Source organism: Populus alba, chromosome 10, assembly GCF_005239225.2.
Source record: "Populus alba chromosome 10, ASM523922v2, whole genome shotgun sequence".
Taxonomy (NCBI): Eukaryota; Viridiplantae; Streptophyta; class Magnoliopsida; order Malpighiales; family Salicaceae; genus Populus; species Populus alba.
This window is the reverse complement of record NC_133293.1, coordinates 20740405-20755752: the sequence shown is the minus strand read 5'-3', so window position 1 is coordinate 20755752 and position 15348 is coordinate 20740405. Positions and strand designations below refer to the sequence as shown.

Here is a 15348-nt window from a genome sequence, read left to right as displayed (position 1 = left end):
ATCCATTATTTTTGCTGAGGTGGCAGTTTGAAACTTTTTCATCAAACTCAGGTTATAGGTAGTAATATTCATAATCTTGTTTTTTTTTTATTAAAAATATTTTTAATTTTTTTAAAATTAACATGTTTTTAATATTTTTATATTATTTTGATACATTAATATTAAAGAATTATTTTTAAAAAATAAAAAAAATATTATTTTTATATATTTCTAAATAAAAAACATTATAAAAAATAACTGCAACCACACTTCAAATCAGATATCTCATCCTATATTTTTTTTAATTTTTTTTATATTATTTTTTGTTTTTTTCATGTTTATTTTTTGAATATATAATATTTATAAATCTAGCATCATAAATTACTTTCCTAAATTATACGCCCCCTTTTTCCACACAATAACAATTATTGTATATCTTTTTGTTACGAAAAAGAAAAAAAATGCCAAAAAGGATTGAAGAAAGAAAGAAAGAAAGAAAATGTATTTATGTATTAATACGTCATATCCTTAACTCCTCAATCATCACATTCTCGTGAACGCTGCCTGCAGAACTTCAAGAAGAAAAAAGAGTTCTTAAAAAAAAAAAACCACTCTCACAGAGAAAATGCAATTCTTCACAAGTTTTCCTCACTGAAAATTTTTTCCCATCACTTTCCCTAGAAAATAGAAGGGAAAGAGAAAATTCAACCCTCATGAACCGAAACCACCACAACCCGTCCGAACTCCCAGACTCCCCCGCCACCAATACCGGTTCCGAAGGTGTTTCCGATCAAAATTTCCACTCGATCAGCGACCGTTTTCTTTTCAAACGAAACCCCAACCCTAGCACCAACAGTCCACATAAATCAAGTAAATCACCTCCGGATCGGTTGCGCCGATGGCATCACTACACAAACAGAAGCAACAACCGCAAGGGCGGGTGGTTCTCTTGTATTCCATTTCGCGGCATTTATTTGTTCTACTTTGTGATATTTCTCGCTGTTTTCGCTTTCGTTTTGGCGTCTATTTTGCTGCAGAGTTCGATTACCGGTATGGTTGTGTTTAGTAAAGGGTGGATCGATCATCGGAGATCGATTAGACAAGGTTTGATGTCAGGTACTACATTGAAATTCGTGCCCGGTTTAAGATCACGGTTGCTTTTGGAAGGTCATGGGCTTGATCATGTTAGAGTGCTGGCTAATAGAGTTGGCCTCCGCCCTCCCAGACTCGCCGTTGTAAGTTTCCGACTATCTAATTTCAGTTTTTCTTTTCAAATTTATTTTGTGCTCTAAATGAGAAATGCTATAGGTTACAAGAAAACTGCGGGCCATTAGATAACATGACTCCTAATGCAAGATCCACTGGTGGGTCCCACTAATATAACGGCTAGTGATTTTCTTGCAATTTAATTTTCTTTATTTCTTTATTGAAATAGAATTGATCTCTGTGAAGATTGTTAAAGGGCTTGGTGTTAGTTTGAATGGTCATAATGGGAATTGGGAAATTGTTTGGTGAGCCTGGAGTGTATACCTTTTGTTGGCATGCAATGCAAGTTGGACCCAGGATAATAATTGATCATGGACCTTGCTTATATGTGAGGGAGAGGGAGTGTACGTCTGGAGTGCTGGATGCTTGTGGGAATTTGTGTTGCAATGGCTGCAATGAAGTTGGAGTGATGACTATGAATTTTAGTATGGAGGTGTGGTTTTTGGTTGAGTTTGGGTTCTCTATTGTGGGTGGAGATGGTGCCCTTTAAGACAATTTAAGGGATGGTTGTCTGAGATAGTTGGCTGCATCCAATGGCAATGCATGGGACACCATCAATGACGAATATGATTAAATTGAAGTATGAAGGAGGGCGGGAGAAAGGTTAACCAGAAATGACACGTGAAGTGATAATTTAAAGAAAGCTTAGCTCGATGGGATTTAATGGAGGAAGTCAATTCTAGTACCCAGCCCAACTATTATGGGACTGGTGTTTATTTGAGTTGAGTTGCTTGGTATTTAGAAACCTTTTTTATGAAGCAATTACAAATTTATTATTAGAATTGCAGACGAAGGTGTGGAAAGAGTTTATATTTTTTAGGAATTTATAAAGCAAGAGGAACTTAGGTCATATGCTTGGGTGCATGGTTTTGCCTTAGTTTTCTTCTTTATCTTTTTGTTAGACACGTGGACCAAGAAATACATTTTTCTGACGCATACTTCTAGCAAGAGTTCTGGTTTTTTTCAAAGATTTCATCTACATGTCTTTAAGCACTGAACTTTTGTGAGCATGTTTTATTTTAATGGTTCTTGTCTGATGATATCCAGATCTTAGGAAACATGAAGAAAGATCCACAGTCATTGATGTTGCTTAGTGTGATGAAGAATCTGCGGAAACTTGGTTATGCACTTAAGGTGAATTGTTCAGGCTGTTCTTGTATAATTTCTGTGATATTTCTATGTAGATCTTGACATTTTCTTGCTGCTAATAGCAAATGCTTTGTTACACTATGCGAGTGCATATAAATGTCACATCACCTCTTTCAAAACAAGCCTGGCATAAACATTGATGTAAAGGCTACATGTTTTACTTTGGTCTTCAACCATGTAGAATTGTCTATGCTCCTAACAATACCTATTCGACAGATATATGCATTGGGGAATGGTGAAACAAGAACAATGTGGGAGGATATAGGAGGCCAGATATCAGTTTTAAGACCAAAGCAATATGACCTTATTGATTGGTCCATGTATGTTTCTCTCTTAATTTTCTGGTTTTACTGAACTTTGTTTTCTATTTATGGTTTTTGTTTTGGAAGGTGATTAAGCCAAGAACTTTCTGTTTGTATTTATTTTTTCAGTAATTTACTTCGTATTGTTAATATACATTTACATTTTTTTTTTTACAGTTTTGAAGGTGTTATGGTCGATTCCCTTGAAGCCAAAGAGGTAGTTTCGAGGTGCGCGTGTTTGCTTCCTTAATCCTTATATAAATCCCTAAAATTTAGAATTTTGTTCTAATGCTTTGGTGTTCCTTTATTGCCTGGGTGGATTATGCTCAGTATGCATGCATGCAGAATTAAAAACACACATCCACTTTGTGGGACATTTTGCAAACAATACATGCCTTTTGTATATTTAAATGTTTTTGCTTCACAAACGACGTTGGACACGGTATACAGATATGGGAGCAAATGAATTTGAAGTGGCCAACAAGATTGTTTGCATTATTATCCTAATGAAATTCCAGAAACATGGGATCTTGCACTCATCTACAACTTGCAGCAATTTAGATTGAGGTTTTAGTCTAGATTTTGCTTTGTTTTTGGGTCTTGGATGCTGCAATATATGTCCTGTGAGCAGATTTCAGAATTTTAGACATGAAGAGGGTGTTAAGGGTGCATTAGGAGTTCTCTTGATCATTTTTTAAGTTATTCATAAGTTATGATAAGAACTGTTTTGGGCAAACCTTTTATAGTAATTATGAGCAGAGGTGATTCTGCGGATAATAGAAGTGCTAGTTGTATAGAAGAAAATAAAATAATTTGAATTTGTAGCGGGATTACCTAAAGGGTTTGCTTAGAACTGTCTGTATTGGCAATTATGTAGATCTAGGTAACTGTTTACCTTTGTTTGGGATGCTATGATTAGTGACTTATATATTTATGCAGCCTAACACAGGAGCCATTTCAGTCAATACCACTTGTATGGATAATCCAAGAAGATACCCTTGCAAATCGTCTTCCATTGTATCAGGATATGAACTTGCAGCATTTGGTGTCTCATTGGAGAAGTACCTTTAACAGGGCTAATGTTGTTGTATTTCCAGACTTCGCTTTGCCAGTAAAAAATGCCACTTCTGTACTTAATTACATCTTATTTCTAGCCAGTCTTGTATAGAAAATTTAATGCTGTTTTTCAATTTACTTTATTTTCTGTATCAGATGTTATATAGTGTGCTTGACACTGGAAACTTCTTTGTGATTCCTGGATCACCAGTTGATGTGTGGGCTGCTGAAAGCTACAGTAAAACCCATGCTAAGCATCAGCTAAGGGTGGACCATGGATTCAGCGAAGATGATTTGGTGGTTCTAGTTGTCGGGAGTTCTTTCTTCTACGATGAGCTACCATGGGACTACACTGTGGCACTGCATACTCTAGGACCTGTACTAGCCGAATATGCAAGGAGCAAAGATGCTGAAGGATCGTTGAAATTTGTTTTCTTATGTGGTAATTCCACTGATGATGATGCTTTCCAGGTAGTCAACTTCTCATTTGTTATAGCTTATTATTTTTGTTGTGTTATCATGTTTTAAGCTCCTTGTATCTGTGGTCCTTGGTTATGCGCTTTTATTTTTTAAGTGATGCTGTGAAAACTTGTATATTGGCACACATTTGACTAAGCTATTCTCCTATTGTCCATTTGATTACTTGACCCCATAAGAATGGGGTTAACTAGATGAATGCCTAGGGTGATGCCATGCTTAGCAGAAAAATAGAATTAAGGGTTTTCAAGCCTCAAGGTTACAATCCAAGACCGTAGAGAAAATTCTGACCTCTAAGTTCTGAAGAAATTCCTGAAGTCAATAGTATTAATTTTATTCTCTGCTTGTAAAAGAATGCATGAAATTGTTTGTATAGGACCTTAAACTGACTCTTTCTAACCAGGAAACTCTAAACAGGAAAAATCTAAACCAAATAAAAATGACTACGAACTAGAAAAATTCAAATTAAAACCCCGTAACTTAACTAGGAAATTTGAATATAACTAGTAACAAGAAATAAAGTTCAACCAGTTTCAACTGGACAATTATAGTTGATCGATGAGGATCAATTCTGGTTGATGGTCAATCATGATCGGTCAATTCTAAGATTGAATACACTAAACCTGATCATGGTCGATTACCAGGAGAAAAGTTTGACGCTCTATCTAGTCCATAATTGAATACACTAAACATTCCATGTCACAGGGAAATATAAACTTGAATTAACCTTGATATTTCATCAAGCTTTACATTTGTGTCTTATTTTGCACATTACTATCAAAATATTGTCAATGTATTTAGTTGAATACTCCATGCAACTCAATTGAGTTTCTTGTTTGGCACTTCTCTTCTGTGGTTCCATCTATTTCTTGTGGTTACTACTTCAAAATAGAATTTATGGAAGTATATGCCCTTTCTGCCTAATAATCGGAACATACCAGTAAATAGTTCTTGTTTTATTGTATCTTCTCAACGGAGAGGCTGCTGTTTCTTTTGGGAAGAAACCACAGAGAGAGATGGGTGTTGCTTGTTTTTCAAATTAATATCATGCCCTGTTCAATTTTATGCTTTGGTTAACTAAGGGTTTTTTTTTTCCTTTTTGTGTAGGAAATTGTTTCTCGTGTGGGACTTCATCCTAGCTCTGTGCGGCATTATGGCCTGAATGGTGATGCCAACAGTGTGTTATTAGTGGCAGATATTGTTCTTTATGGTTCTTCCCAAGATGAACAGGGTTTTCCTCCAGTGCTCATCCGAGCCATGACCTTTGGAATCCCAGTCATCGCACCTGATATTCCAACCATGAAAAAATATGTGAGTATATTCAAGTTTCTGTGGGCTTGATTCCTTCTTTGGTAGATTATGGGGAGTCACCTATCTCTGTTTTTTTTTTTTTTTTTCATTTGATGAGATTGACAAATAGATTTCTTAAAATAACAGGTTAGTGGTGAAGCCCATGGGATATTTTTCTCAAAATATAACCCTGAAGCATTGATGAGGGCTTTCTCTCTTTTGATATCAAACGGGAAACTTTCTAAATTTGCTGAAACAGTTGCTTTCTCTGGAAGACTGCTTGCGAAGAACATGCTTGCATCAGAATGTATAACAGGTTATGCAAGGCTTTTGGAGAATATGCTTAGTTTTCCATCAGATACCTTGTTGCCTGGTCCTGTGTCTAAGCTTGGACAGAGGGAATGGGAATGGAACTTGATTAGCAAGGAACTAGAACAGGAAACTGATGATTTGTCAGGCATGTATGAGAGCCTTTTTTCTTCCAGAGAAACCAGTATTGTTTATTCCCTTGAGAAAGAATGGAGCAATCTTGTTAATTCAACTATCATCTCTGAGAATGGAACTGAAATTCTAGTATTAGATACTCCGACAGAATCAGATTGGGATGTTTTGATGGAGATAGAGAGCTTTGAAGAACATGAGAGGGTGGTAAAAGAGGAGGTATGTTATTCCTCTCATTACTCCAGTTGTCTTAATTATTTTTTCGTCTTCATGTCTGTGCAATTTTCTTGACAAAAGACAGCTGAAATGGGGAATTATTTCCTGTGTAGCTTGAAGAAAGAATGGATAAAACTCGTGGTCTGTGGGATGATATATATCGCAGTGCTCGAAAATCTGAAAAGCTCAAGTTTGAAAGCAATGAAAGGGATGAAGGAGAGCTAGAAAGGACAGGCCAGCCAGTATGCATTTATGAGATATATGATGGAGCTGGGGCCTGGCCACTTTTGCACCATGGGTCTTTATACCGTGGCTTAAGTCTTGTAAATTTCTTGCAACCATATTTGGAACTTATATTTTTTGTTTTCAGAAAATTATCACTTCTTCCTTTTAGTACATGCACACATTTCTTATTTGTTTTGGTTGCCTTTTGGGACATTCGCTTCCTTTTCTTGTTCATTCTTTTTATTAAACTTGCATGTATACACTATTTTCTGGATATAATTGGTAGAGTATATGAGTTTTTTGCAACTGGGCTTGTTTCTTGCTTCCTGAAATGACAAATGATTAGATACAGTAACAGAATTGCACGTTGCTTGTGCAATTAACCCATAATGTTTTATTGTTTTTGGTTTTATAACTTTCAACTATTGGTTCTTTGTAGAGATTTAAGTTGTATGTTGCTTTGTTTGGAGGTGCTGTAAATGTCCAAGTGCTTTATTCCAATGTAAAGAAACCTTATAATTGGCTAGGGAATATTTTAAGACATTCTCCTGTATGACCAGTCATGCTTTAAGTAGTTTTGTTTTTCTTAATCATGCTACATTTATATCTGTTAGTCTACAAAAGCACGGAGGTCAAGATCAGATGACGTGGATGCAGTTGCCCGGCTTCCCCTCCTGAACGAAAGCTACTATCAGAATATACTATGCGAAATAGGAGGAATGTTTTCTATTGCAATTAGGGTGGATGCCATTCACAAGAGACCTTGGATTGGGTTTCAATCATGGCATGCTGCTGGTAGGAAGGTATCTTTTATGCCAGTGGGATTATAGTTTAAATTTTTGAAATTGCTGGATTATACAAGTTAAACTTAAGGTCATTAATTTTCGAAGTTGCAGTCAGCTTCTTGGTAAAATTTATGTAGAGTTTGATATTCACACACACCAGTCAGCTTGTTCTGGCGAAAAAATGGTCTTAATTTTCAAAATTGCGGGATTATTTAAGTCAAATTTAAGGTCATTAATTTTCTAAGTTGCAGTCAGCTTCTTGGAAAAATTGATGTAGGATTTGACACATGCACACACACCAGTCAGCTTGTTCTGGAGAAACTGGTCTTCTCTGTTTTTAAAAAAATGTTTTTCAGGATTGCAATTATTGCCTGGCCCTTTTTCATGTTTCAGGTTTCATTATCATTTAAAGCTGAAAAAGTTCTAGAAGAAAAGACACAAGAAGAAAATAAAGATGTAATTTACTTCTGGGCTCGCTTGGGCATGGATGGTGGAGTTACTGGAAGCAATGAGGAACTCACTTTCTGGTCCATGTGTGACGTCTTAAACGGAGGACGCTGCAGGTATCTTGCTTCAAATAGTGGGTGCAAATTTTCAGGTCATGTTGCCCTATGTTTTAATCAATGTCAGAGATTGCCCATCCATTCTGTGGTATCTGTGGGTCCTCACCACACGTGCCTTGCATATTCAGTTTTTTTTTTTCCATTGTTCTGTCTTTACCTCACCAAAGTCTTTCATTTTTTAACCAAAATCACGGGAAAACTGTTTTCGAGTGCCACCGGTACATTTGCATATAAACTATTGCTGAACTCATTAAAAGGCAGGCCTGCCCATCTTCCTTCAGTTTAGCTATATGGACCAAAAAGATAGGCAAAAGGCTAGTTGCACATGCCCTATTGTAATTGCATTTGCTTTGTAGATCATTATTTACCCAGATGTGATCTCTCTTTTTTTCAAAGCCAGATTTTAACTACCGGCTTTTGAATGCATGTAGAACTGCTTTTGAAGATGCCTTCCGCCAGATGTATGACTTGCCATCATATCTTGAAGCTCTTCCTCCAATGCCAGAAGATGGAGGTCACTGGTCCGCCCTGCATAGCTGGGTCATGCCAACCCCTTCCTTTCTGGAGTTCATTATGTTTTCACGGTAATTTACAAAGGATGCTATTTTTCACCCAAGCCAGTTAACTGTTACATTGATGATATGTTGTGTCAGAGGCACAACTGTAGTTACAACTATAACAATAATTGATGTTTTGTAATGGAATTGCAGAATGTTTGTTGATTCTCTTGATGCTCTGCAATCCAACTCTAGCCAAGTGAACAAGTGTTTGTTGAGTTCCACTGAGCTTGAGGTAAGATACAAAAATACTATGCTGCCTGCTTTATATGTTTCAGAGAGATTATAGTACCATCTCATTCATGAATATGCCTATTTAACGATACACAGGAAAAGCATTGTTATTGTCGGATAATGGAAGTCCTTGTTAATGTTTGGGCTTATCATAGTGCACGAAGGATGGTTTACATTGATCCACACACTGGTTCTGTAGAAGAGCAGCACCCGATTACACAAAGAAAGGAAATTACGTGGAAAAAGTATTTTAACCTTACAGTATTGAAGAGTATGGACGAAGATCTTGCAGAGGCAGCGGATGATGGAGATCATCCAAGGGAGAGGTGGCTGTGGCCACTAACAGGAGAAGTGCATTGGCAAGGGATTTATGAAAGGGAGAGGGAAGACAGATACAGGATAAAAATGGACAAGAAGAGGAAAACAAGAGAGAAACTAGTTGAAAGGTTGAAGGCTGGATACAGACAGAAACCACTTGGGGGTTAAGAAGCTTGGAGTCTGAATATGCTCAACTCCCAAGTCGTAATCCGGCTGCTGAATGTACCTTTTCTCACTTCAGAGACGGATAGGGATCTTGAGGATGGGACGAGAAGGGTTTTTTTTCTCCCTAACAGCTTCAACACAGATTTTGTTGATCATTTCATTTTTACCAAATACACACTTATGGAGTAAAGGGGAGAAGAAAACTAGCTTCCCTTAGATTGCAGCTCACAGTTTGGGGCATTTTTGCACAATACTCTGACCGCTCAACTATATTCAGGCATTCGAGCAGTACCACGCATCATTTGAAGTTCATCTCAACCATTCAAATTACATAGTCGAGGGACTAAACCACATATTCTTTCATCATTGTATATTCTTTTGTCAATGTAGAGGCAATTTTGTTGAAAAGATGCACTTACCTTGTTTTACTCCATATTCCAACTTCATTATTTTCGGTGCTTCGTAGGAACTGCAAATGACCAAATCTTTGATTGTACCGATACTTAACCTGTGCTAGGCATTGCTAGTGACTAAACTCTGTCAATTTTTGGAGGAATAAAAAGTTACACTCCGGGTTCAACTTGCCATGCGAAACGTTTATTAGCAGCTTGGTTGAATAAACAAAATGAAGAATGCCCCGTATATTGATCGGATGGTTTATCCTTTTGTCCTGTATTTTCAGTCGACTTTTAAGCTCCTGTTACGAATATTTTTACAAATTGATTTAAATTGTCGTTTTTCTTTTAAAAAATATCCATTTATTTCACTAAAGTTATAAATATATTTCCACGAGTTTTAAATAAAAAATAAAGGATTGTATTTATAGTTTGTAAGTTTTTTTTTTTTTTTTTTTTTGTGGAGAGGAGAAAGTGAAATGTAGTTTTATTTTTATGATATTTTAAATTGTATTTTATTTAAAATATTTGTATTAAATTAATATAAAATATTAAAAAGCCGAATGAGATACTAAAAAATCCCAATAGAAAATTAAACTTGGGAAAGTTAGGCTTGGACGGTATCTGAGTCCATAGGGTGCTGGAACGCATGTCTAAGTCCAAATGATTCGTCTATTCATAATAGTCGAATCAAATTTCAAGTAATTAGGTCTATTTATAATGCTTGGATTCAATTTCGTTAGGGTATTGGGGCTCTCACTACTCACTTTGACCCATTAGGGGTTCTGGCGCGCCTGGCAGCCCCATGTACTTGGATCTCCAATTGCAGGCTGGGAAGGAAGAGATTTGCAATTGCTGGACTGTTTTCTTGATTCAAATTAACTTCGTTGTTTGGTTATCAGGAAACCAAACAAGAGTGAAGAAAATATTGATGTGAGATCTAGATGGTCACACAGCTAGTTTCATAGTTTACAAATAGTTTTGGAATTTAACTATGTAAAATCACCCTCCTCCCATCCTAGTTTTGATATAAGAAATACAGCCATTAAAGTCATTCTATTTGTTACTCTGTTCAAATTCAATAGCTATAATTGCACATCTGTATCATCAAAAATGCTCTAATGACGGCCATTTTGGGCTTCCCCCTCCCCTTCAACCTTATTGCCCAAGCAAGTCATTATAGATTATAGAACGCATTGGCACAGCAGTGTATATCTTGCATCTTCACCATGGCGATATCCAGATTTTATTTTAAAAAATAAAAATCCAAAGTTGTTTGCTTCGTCAAGTCAATACTTGGAAAAAAGAAAAACTATAAAAGAAATTGCTCCTGGTATCCAAATTTCCAGACCCAAAAATCACTATAAAACGACTTATACCTTGCAATCTCGAGTTCTTCTTCAACTCGAGAAGTATAATTCAAAATATTATAAGAGCAAAGTTATATTTCGGTTTCTCTTTTCTAGATAAGACTTATAAATTATAAATACCTCTTAAATCCTTTAAATAAAAAATATTATATTTAAATTGTCAGAGAAATAAATCTATTCTCATAAAAATATTTCTCAATTAAATGTTTAATACAACTTTTAATTTAATGATTTTATTGATGCATTTTCTATGTAAAACTTATTTTATCACGAGTTATTTTTTAAACAATAATTCAAAATCAAAATCATTTTTTCATAATTCATGCCAAACAAAACCTTTTTTTGCCACTCGGAACCTCCATATTTTTCTTGAAAATTCTCAGCGAACTCGGACGACACCGATTGGGCCAAACAGGCCTTATAGAGCCCCCTCCCTCCTCCCATGAACTCTCCTGGGTCTTTAGTAGATTTAACATTTTTTTTTTTAACTTTATTAACGCAGACCCGACCCAGTTCAGTAAATTATTTCACCTATGACCCTAGAAACATGAAATAATTACATAACCCTCCCGCTCCCACCTGGGACCAATGGTTGGACTTGTTACTGGTATTTTCCAGTCTCTCGACACTCTTGTGGTCTTTTTATTTTTCTTAGGGTTTAAATGACTCCAAAACCCAAAACCTAATCCCTGTTGTCTCTGTCTGTCTCTCCGACATATCAGGTAACCTCACTCTCCTCTCCCTCTTAAACACTCCATATTTTGCCTCTATACTTCAATCCTGTTAATCACTTCTGGTCTCACTTTCTATGAAAATGTACTAGCTTTAGCTCAAAATGCAACCAAGTAATACTTATTTTGATTTTTCTTTGTGGGTGCGTTTTGAGTTATACATGATTGTTCTGTATTTTTCTTGTTAAATGGGGTTTGTTTGGTTGTTAGATTTATGTTAAATGTTGGGGAATTGGTTTTGTGCTGTTTGGTTTCTGACAAAATTAAGGAAATTGAACAAACAATAGATTGCAAATTTGTTGAATTTTGAGTATTTGGGTATTGAAATGTTAAATATGCTAGTTGAGATAGGAGCTGATGGTTCCTAGTTTGATGTTCCCACATGATACCGATTACCGACCTCAAACTTTGCTTATGATTGGATGGGGTCATGGCTGTCTGATTATTTGATGAGTTTGGTCTATGAAAATCCATGTCTTTACCGTGAAATTATTTGTATTTGATGATTTGGCTGTGTAACATGTAGATTTATATGCTAAAGGGAGGTGGGTTTTTTCATCATGCATGCCATAAAGGGTGGCTGGGTTGGCCAAACATTTGCCTTAGCCAAGTCCAATGATTCTGGAGGGAAGAAGTCACGGATTCGGCGCTCAAAGGAGGAGAGGAAGGGAATGGTCGAGTCCTTTATAAAGAAGTATGATAATTCGCCTTCAATGAATTAATTCCTGCTGTAATAATTCATATGGTCTGAAGATGATTGATAAAATTATTGGATTCATCATTTTGTCCTGTCTGTTTGCGATTAATGCTTGGAATTTGCTTCTCTTGGATGTCTTTCACTAATACTGAAAGCTATGAGTGCTTGCTCAAGAAGCTCGCACACCCACATGCTCATGCATACACACATAAACACTTAATAAATCAGCTCAGAGGCTGACTCTACGACATGGTAGATAAGCTCTGAGCTTGTTTTTCCTGAAAGTTGACCTGTAAGTTGACTTTTAGTAGGTAATAGGCATATATTGTATGGTTTACATTAAATATTCCATACCAAATGATAGCCATTCGCCTCATGATGATACTATGATGGCCTAGTCTAAATAGAAAAATTGTGTTGGTTATATCAACCCTTTAATAATTATCTTCTTTTTATTTCTCGATGCAACGTTCTTGAAGAAGTAGACTTTGGCATCCATTCATTTGGTAGACTTGCTTTCAGGTACCAGAGTTTAAACAATGGGAATTTTCCATCTCTTAATCTCACACACAAGGAAGTTGGTGGGTCCTTTTACACTGTTCGGGAGATTGTTCGGGAGATAATCCAAGAAAATAGAGTTCTTGGTCCTGGCAAGTTGCCACTGGAGGAGCAGTACAATGATTTGTTTGTGGAGCAGTACCCGTTGGGTACAATTTCAACAGAACCTCAAACTTCTCTGTCCATATCTCCAAATGGAAGTCTTGAACATGATCAGCATGAGAGCTCAAGTGAAGCACTAGGTTTAATTTCTGAGCAACATGCTGAACCTGAACAGCAGGGATTCAATAATGGAAAAATCATTAACGGGAGTCACGTAATTGTAAAGAATGAAGAAGCTGATAAACCAAAAGTTGTAGAGGTTCAAGTTACTGGACCTCTGGAAACAGAGAAGAGAATGGAAGAAGTGGCAGCATCTAGGGCTAAAGTAACTCAAATGGCTGATGTAATGGTAGAGACATTCCCATTGCCACCTGCTACCAAACCAGCTGGAAACTTGAATGGAAATACCAGTAATGCAAGGGAGGTAAATGGGATTTTAGAAGAGAAAGATGTTCAAAAGGTGCTCTTGGAGCCGGAACAGGACCCAGAAAATGGCATTTCTTTGCCAGACGGAATGAGTTCTTTGCATGATAGCAGTTTGGTAGATGACAATGAAGTTTCCTTGCATGACAATGAAGTTTACTTGCATGATAGCAGTTTGGTAGATGACAAAGAAGTGGAAAAGCCAGCAGTTCCATTGTTGGAACGAAGCTCTGATTTGGCATCTGAGAAAGCAGTGGAAAACCTTGCAGTTTTGGCAATGGGAAGCTCAAACGCATCTGTCACCAACGAAGGCATTGTGCAGGATGCTGAGGCAGACATAGATGTGATGGTGAAGTCATCACATGAAGAGAAGGCAATTGCTGAAACTAAGGTGAGTTTTCTTAAATACTATGTATAAATCATGTGGGAACTTTCTTTTGGAGGTGCGGACTGCAAAAATCATAAATTCTTTATTCTCCCTTCTTTGATTTTATACATCTTTCTTTACCTTTCCTTGGTTTTCTTTCTCAAGATTCTTGCAACTTGCATGGCGTGGTTGGCTGCTAAAAAGGCATTTGCAATTTAGCATTCTTTAACTGCTTTCTATTATTCCTTGTGTCCTGGTGCATTAATTTTATTCAAAGTTTTTGGTTTAATACAAGAAGCAGCGATATATTTATTTTCATGTAAAAGTCAATTCGCTTAATATGCATGATGATATCACTTGTTGGGGTCTAGAACAAATTTGTACTTGGATAAGTGCATGGTAAACAGACAGTGTAGCAACTATAAGCAAAATCATTTTTCCATTTGAAAACTTGGGAGGGAATTTAAGCATACTTCTGTCTTCTTTTTTTTCCAGGTTATTGACGCTCAAAATGGCATCCAAGCAAAATCTACAACTTTTGGTAGCAGTCAGTCAATTGCCAAGGAGGTTGAGATGAAAGATGAAGCTTCCTTTCAACATAGTCAGGACTCGCAGAAACAAAGCAGTCCAACATTAAACAGAATTAATCTGTAAGTACAAGTAGCGATCATCTCTCTAAACTCATTGCTTTGATTTTCCTTTCTCTCTAATTCTTGTATTCTTGAACAAGAGTTTTTCTAGATGTTGGTAAACTGATTAGTCTTTTTCCTTGTTTCCATGAACAGGGAATCGTGGGGAGGGGCATCTAAGAATCGACCAGAACCAGAAACCAACCCGCTTTTGGCCATTTTTAAATCATTCCTAGCTGCCCTAGTGAGATTTTGGTCAGAATAAATCCTTTTGTAGTGTAGTAATATTGTCTAAAGCTTTTGCAGAGTGGATTTATACTTTACCTGCCATTATAAGGCATCAAGTTTCGCCGTCTATATCAAGAGTGGTGGTTATTACTTGTTTGCATACATTGATAACCTTCTCCTTGCACCCTCCTTGCTAAACCATGATGATCTTAAAAGCTTGTTCCTATAGTTAGCATCCCATTTATGGGAACTCCCGCTGAGCTTTTATGGGAACTGTGGTGGTTGAAAATGTCGTTGATAAAAATAATGGGAAATCCCACTGAGATCCAATTCAATCTATTTGTTAGGGTGCAAACTACTAGGCTTTAAGATCTTGCAGTTGAAGTATAATTTTTTGCCCTTGATTCACCCTGTTTTTTTTTTAATTTGTTTTTTTTCTTTTCATAGATGATTTTCCAAATGCCTTCTATGGTCTTCTACTTTGAGCTATGCAATAATAATACGAAGAACTTCAACTGAATTATCAATTAACGAGGAAAATATAAAAGAATCATGCTAGCTAGCTATTCCTGTATCTATTAAGCTCCAAGATAGAGGGCCATCATGCGTCTAAAAAAACTTTTTATTTTTAACCTAAAAGCCATCTTTCCCATGACAAACGCACGCTATATATATATATATATATATATATATATATATTTTAAAAAAAAAAATACAAAACACAAAACCGTGGTTAAGGATTTAAGAGTGAACTTGGTGCTGCTGCTGCTAAGGAATATATATATATTAAAAAGAGATTCGAAATTCGAAATTCGAAATTTCTTT

At 36.4% G+C, this 15348-nt stretch overlaps 2 protein-coding genes across 3 annotated transcripts; both read left to right on the top strand.

Annotated features, from left to right (window-relative positions):
• Positions 1–513: 513 nt before the first annotated feature.
• Positions 514–9492, top strand: LOC118059854 (uncharacterized). Of its 2 annotated transcripts, XM_073411886.1 has the most exons (15): positions 1095–1214; positions 1288–1343; positions 2293–2379; positions 2611–2714; positions 2874–2924; positions 3636–3807; positions 3909–4223; positions 5337–5540; positions 5667–6179; positions 6290–6499; positions 7016–7204; positions 7580–7749; positions 8181–8333; positions 8460–8541; positions 8637–9492. In XM_073411886.1, the coding sequence occupies exons 2-15, from the start codon at positions 1329–1331 to the stop codon at positions 9024–9026; spliced, it is 2655 nt and encodes an 884-aa protein (XP_073267987.1). In that variant the 5' UTR covers positions 1095–1214; positions 1288–1328; the 3' UTR covers positions 9027–9492. The 2 variants fall into 2 exon arrangements, with proteins under 2 accessions (XP_034928731.1, XP_073267987.1); XM_035072840.2 differs by lacking the exon at positions 1288–1343 and having other exon boundaries at positions 514–1214.
• Positions 9493–11352: 1860 nt separating this feature from the next.
• Positions 11353–14687, top strand: LOC118059853 (uncharacterized). Its single transcript, XM_035072839.2, has 5 exons — positions 11353–11510; positions 12046–12213; positions 12739–13690; positions 14162–14316; positions 14452–14687. The coding sequence occupies exons 2-5, from the start codon at positions 12080–12082 to the stop codon at positions 14558–14560; spliced, it is 1350 nt and encodes a 449-aa protein (XP_034928730.1). The 5' UTR covers positions 11353–11510; positions 12046–12079; the 3' UTR covers positions 14561–14687.
• Positions 14688–15348: the final 661 nt, after the last annotated feature.

Bases quoted from the DNA above. Each gene is read 5' to 3' on its own strand.
- LOC118059854 (XM_035072840.2), top strand. From the start codon at position 693: ATGAACCGAAACCACCACAACCCGTCCGAACTCCCAGACTCCCCCGCC. The intron at 5,541-5,666 runs GTGAGTATATTC...TTAAAATAACAG, and splicing joins TTCCAACCATGAAAAAATAT to GTTAGTGGTGAAGCCCATGG. The intron at 8,334-8,459 runs GTAATTTACAAA...ATGGAATTGCAG, and splicing joins GAGTTCATTATGTTTTCACG to AATGTTTGTTGATTCTCTTG.
- LOC118059853 (XM_035072839.2), top strand. From the start codon at position 12,080: ATGCATGCCATAAAGGGTGGCTGGGTTGGCCAAACATTTGCCTTAGCC. The intron at 13,691-14,161 runs GTGAGTTTTCTT...TTTTTTTTCCAG, and splicing joins AGGCAATTGCTGAAACTAAG to GTTATTGACGCTCAAAATGG. The intron at 14,317-14,451 runs GTAAGTACAAGT...TTCCATGAACAG, and splicing joins ACATTAAACAGAATTAATCT to GGAATCGTGGGGAGGGGCAT.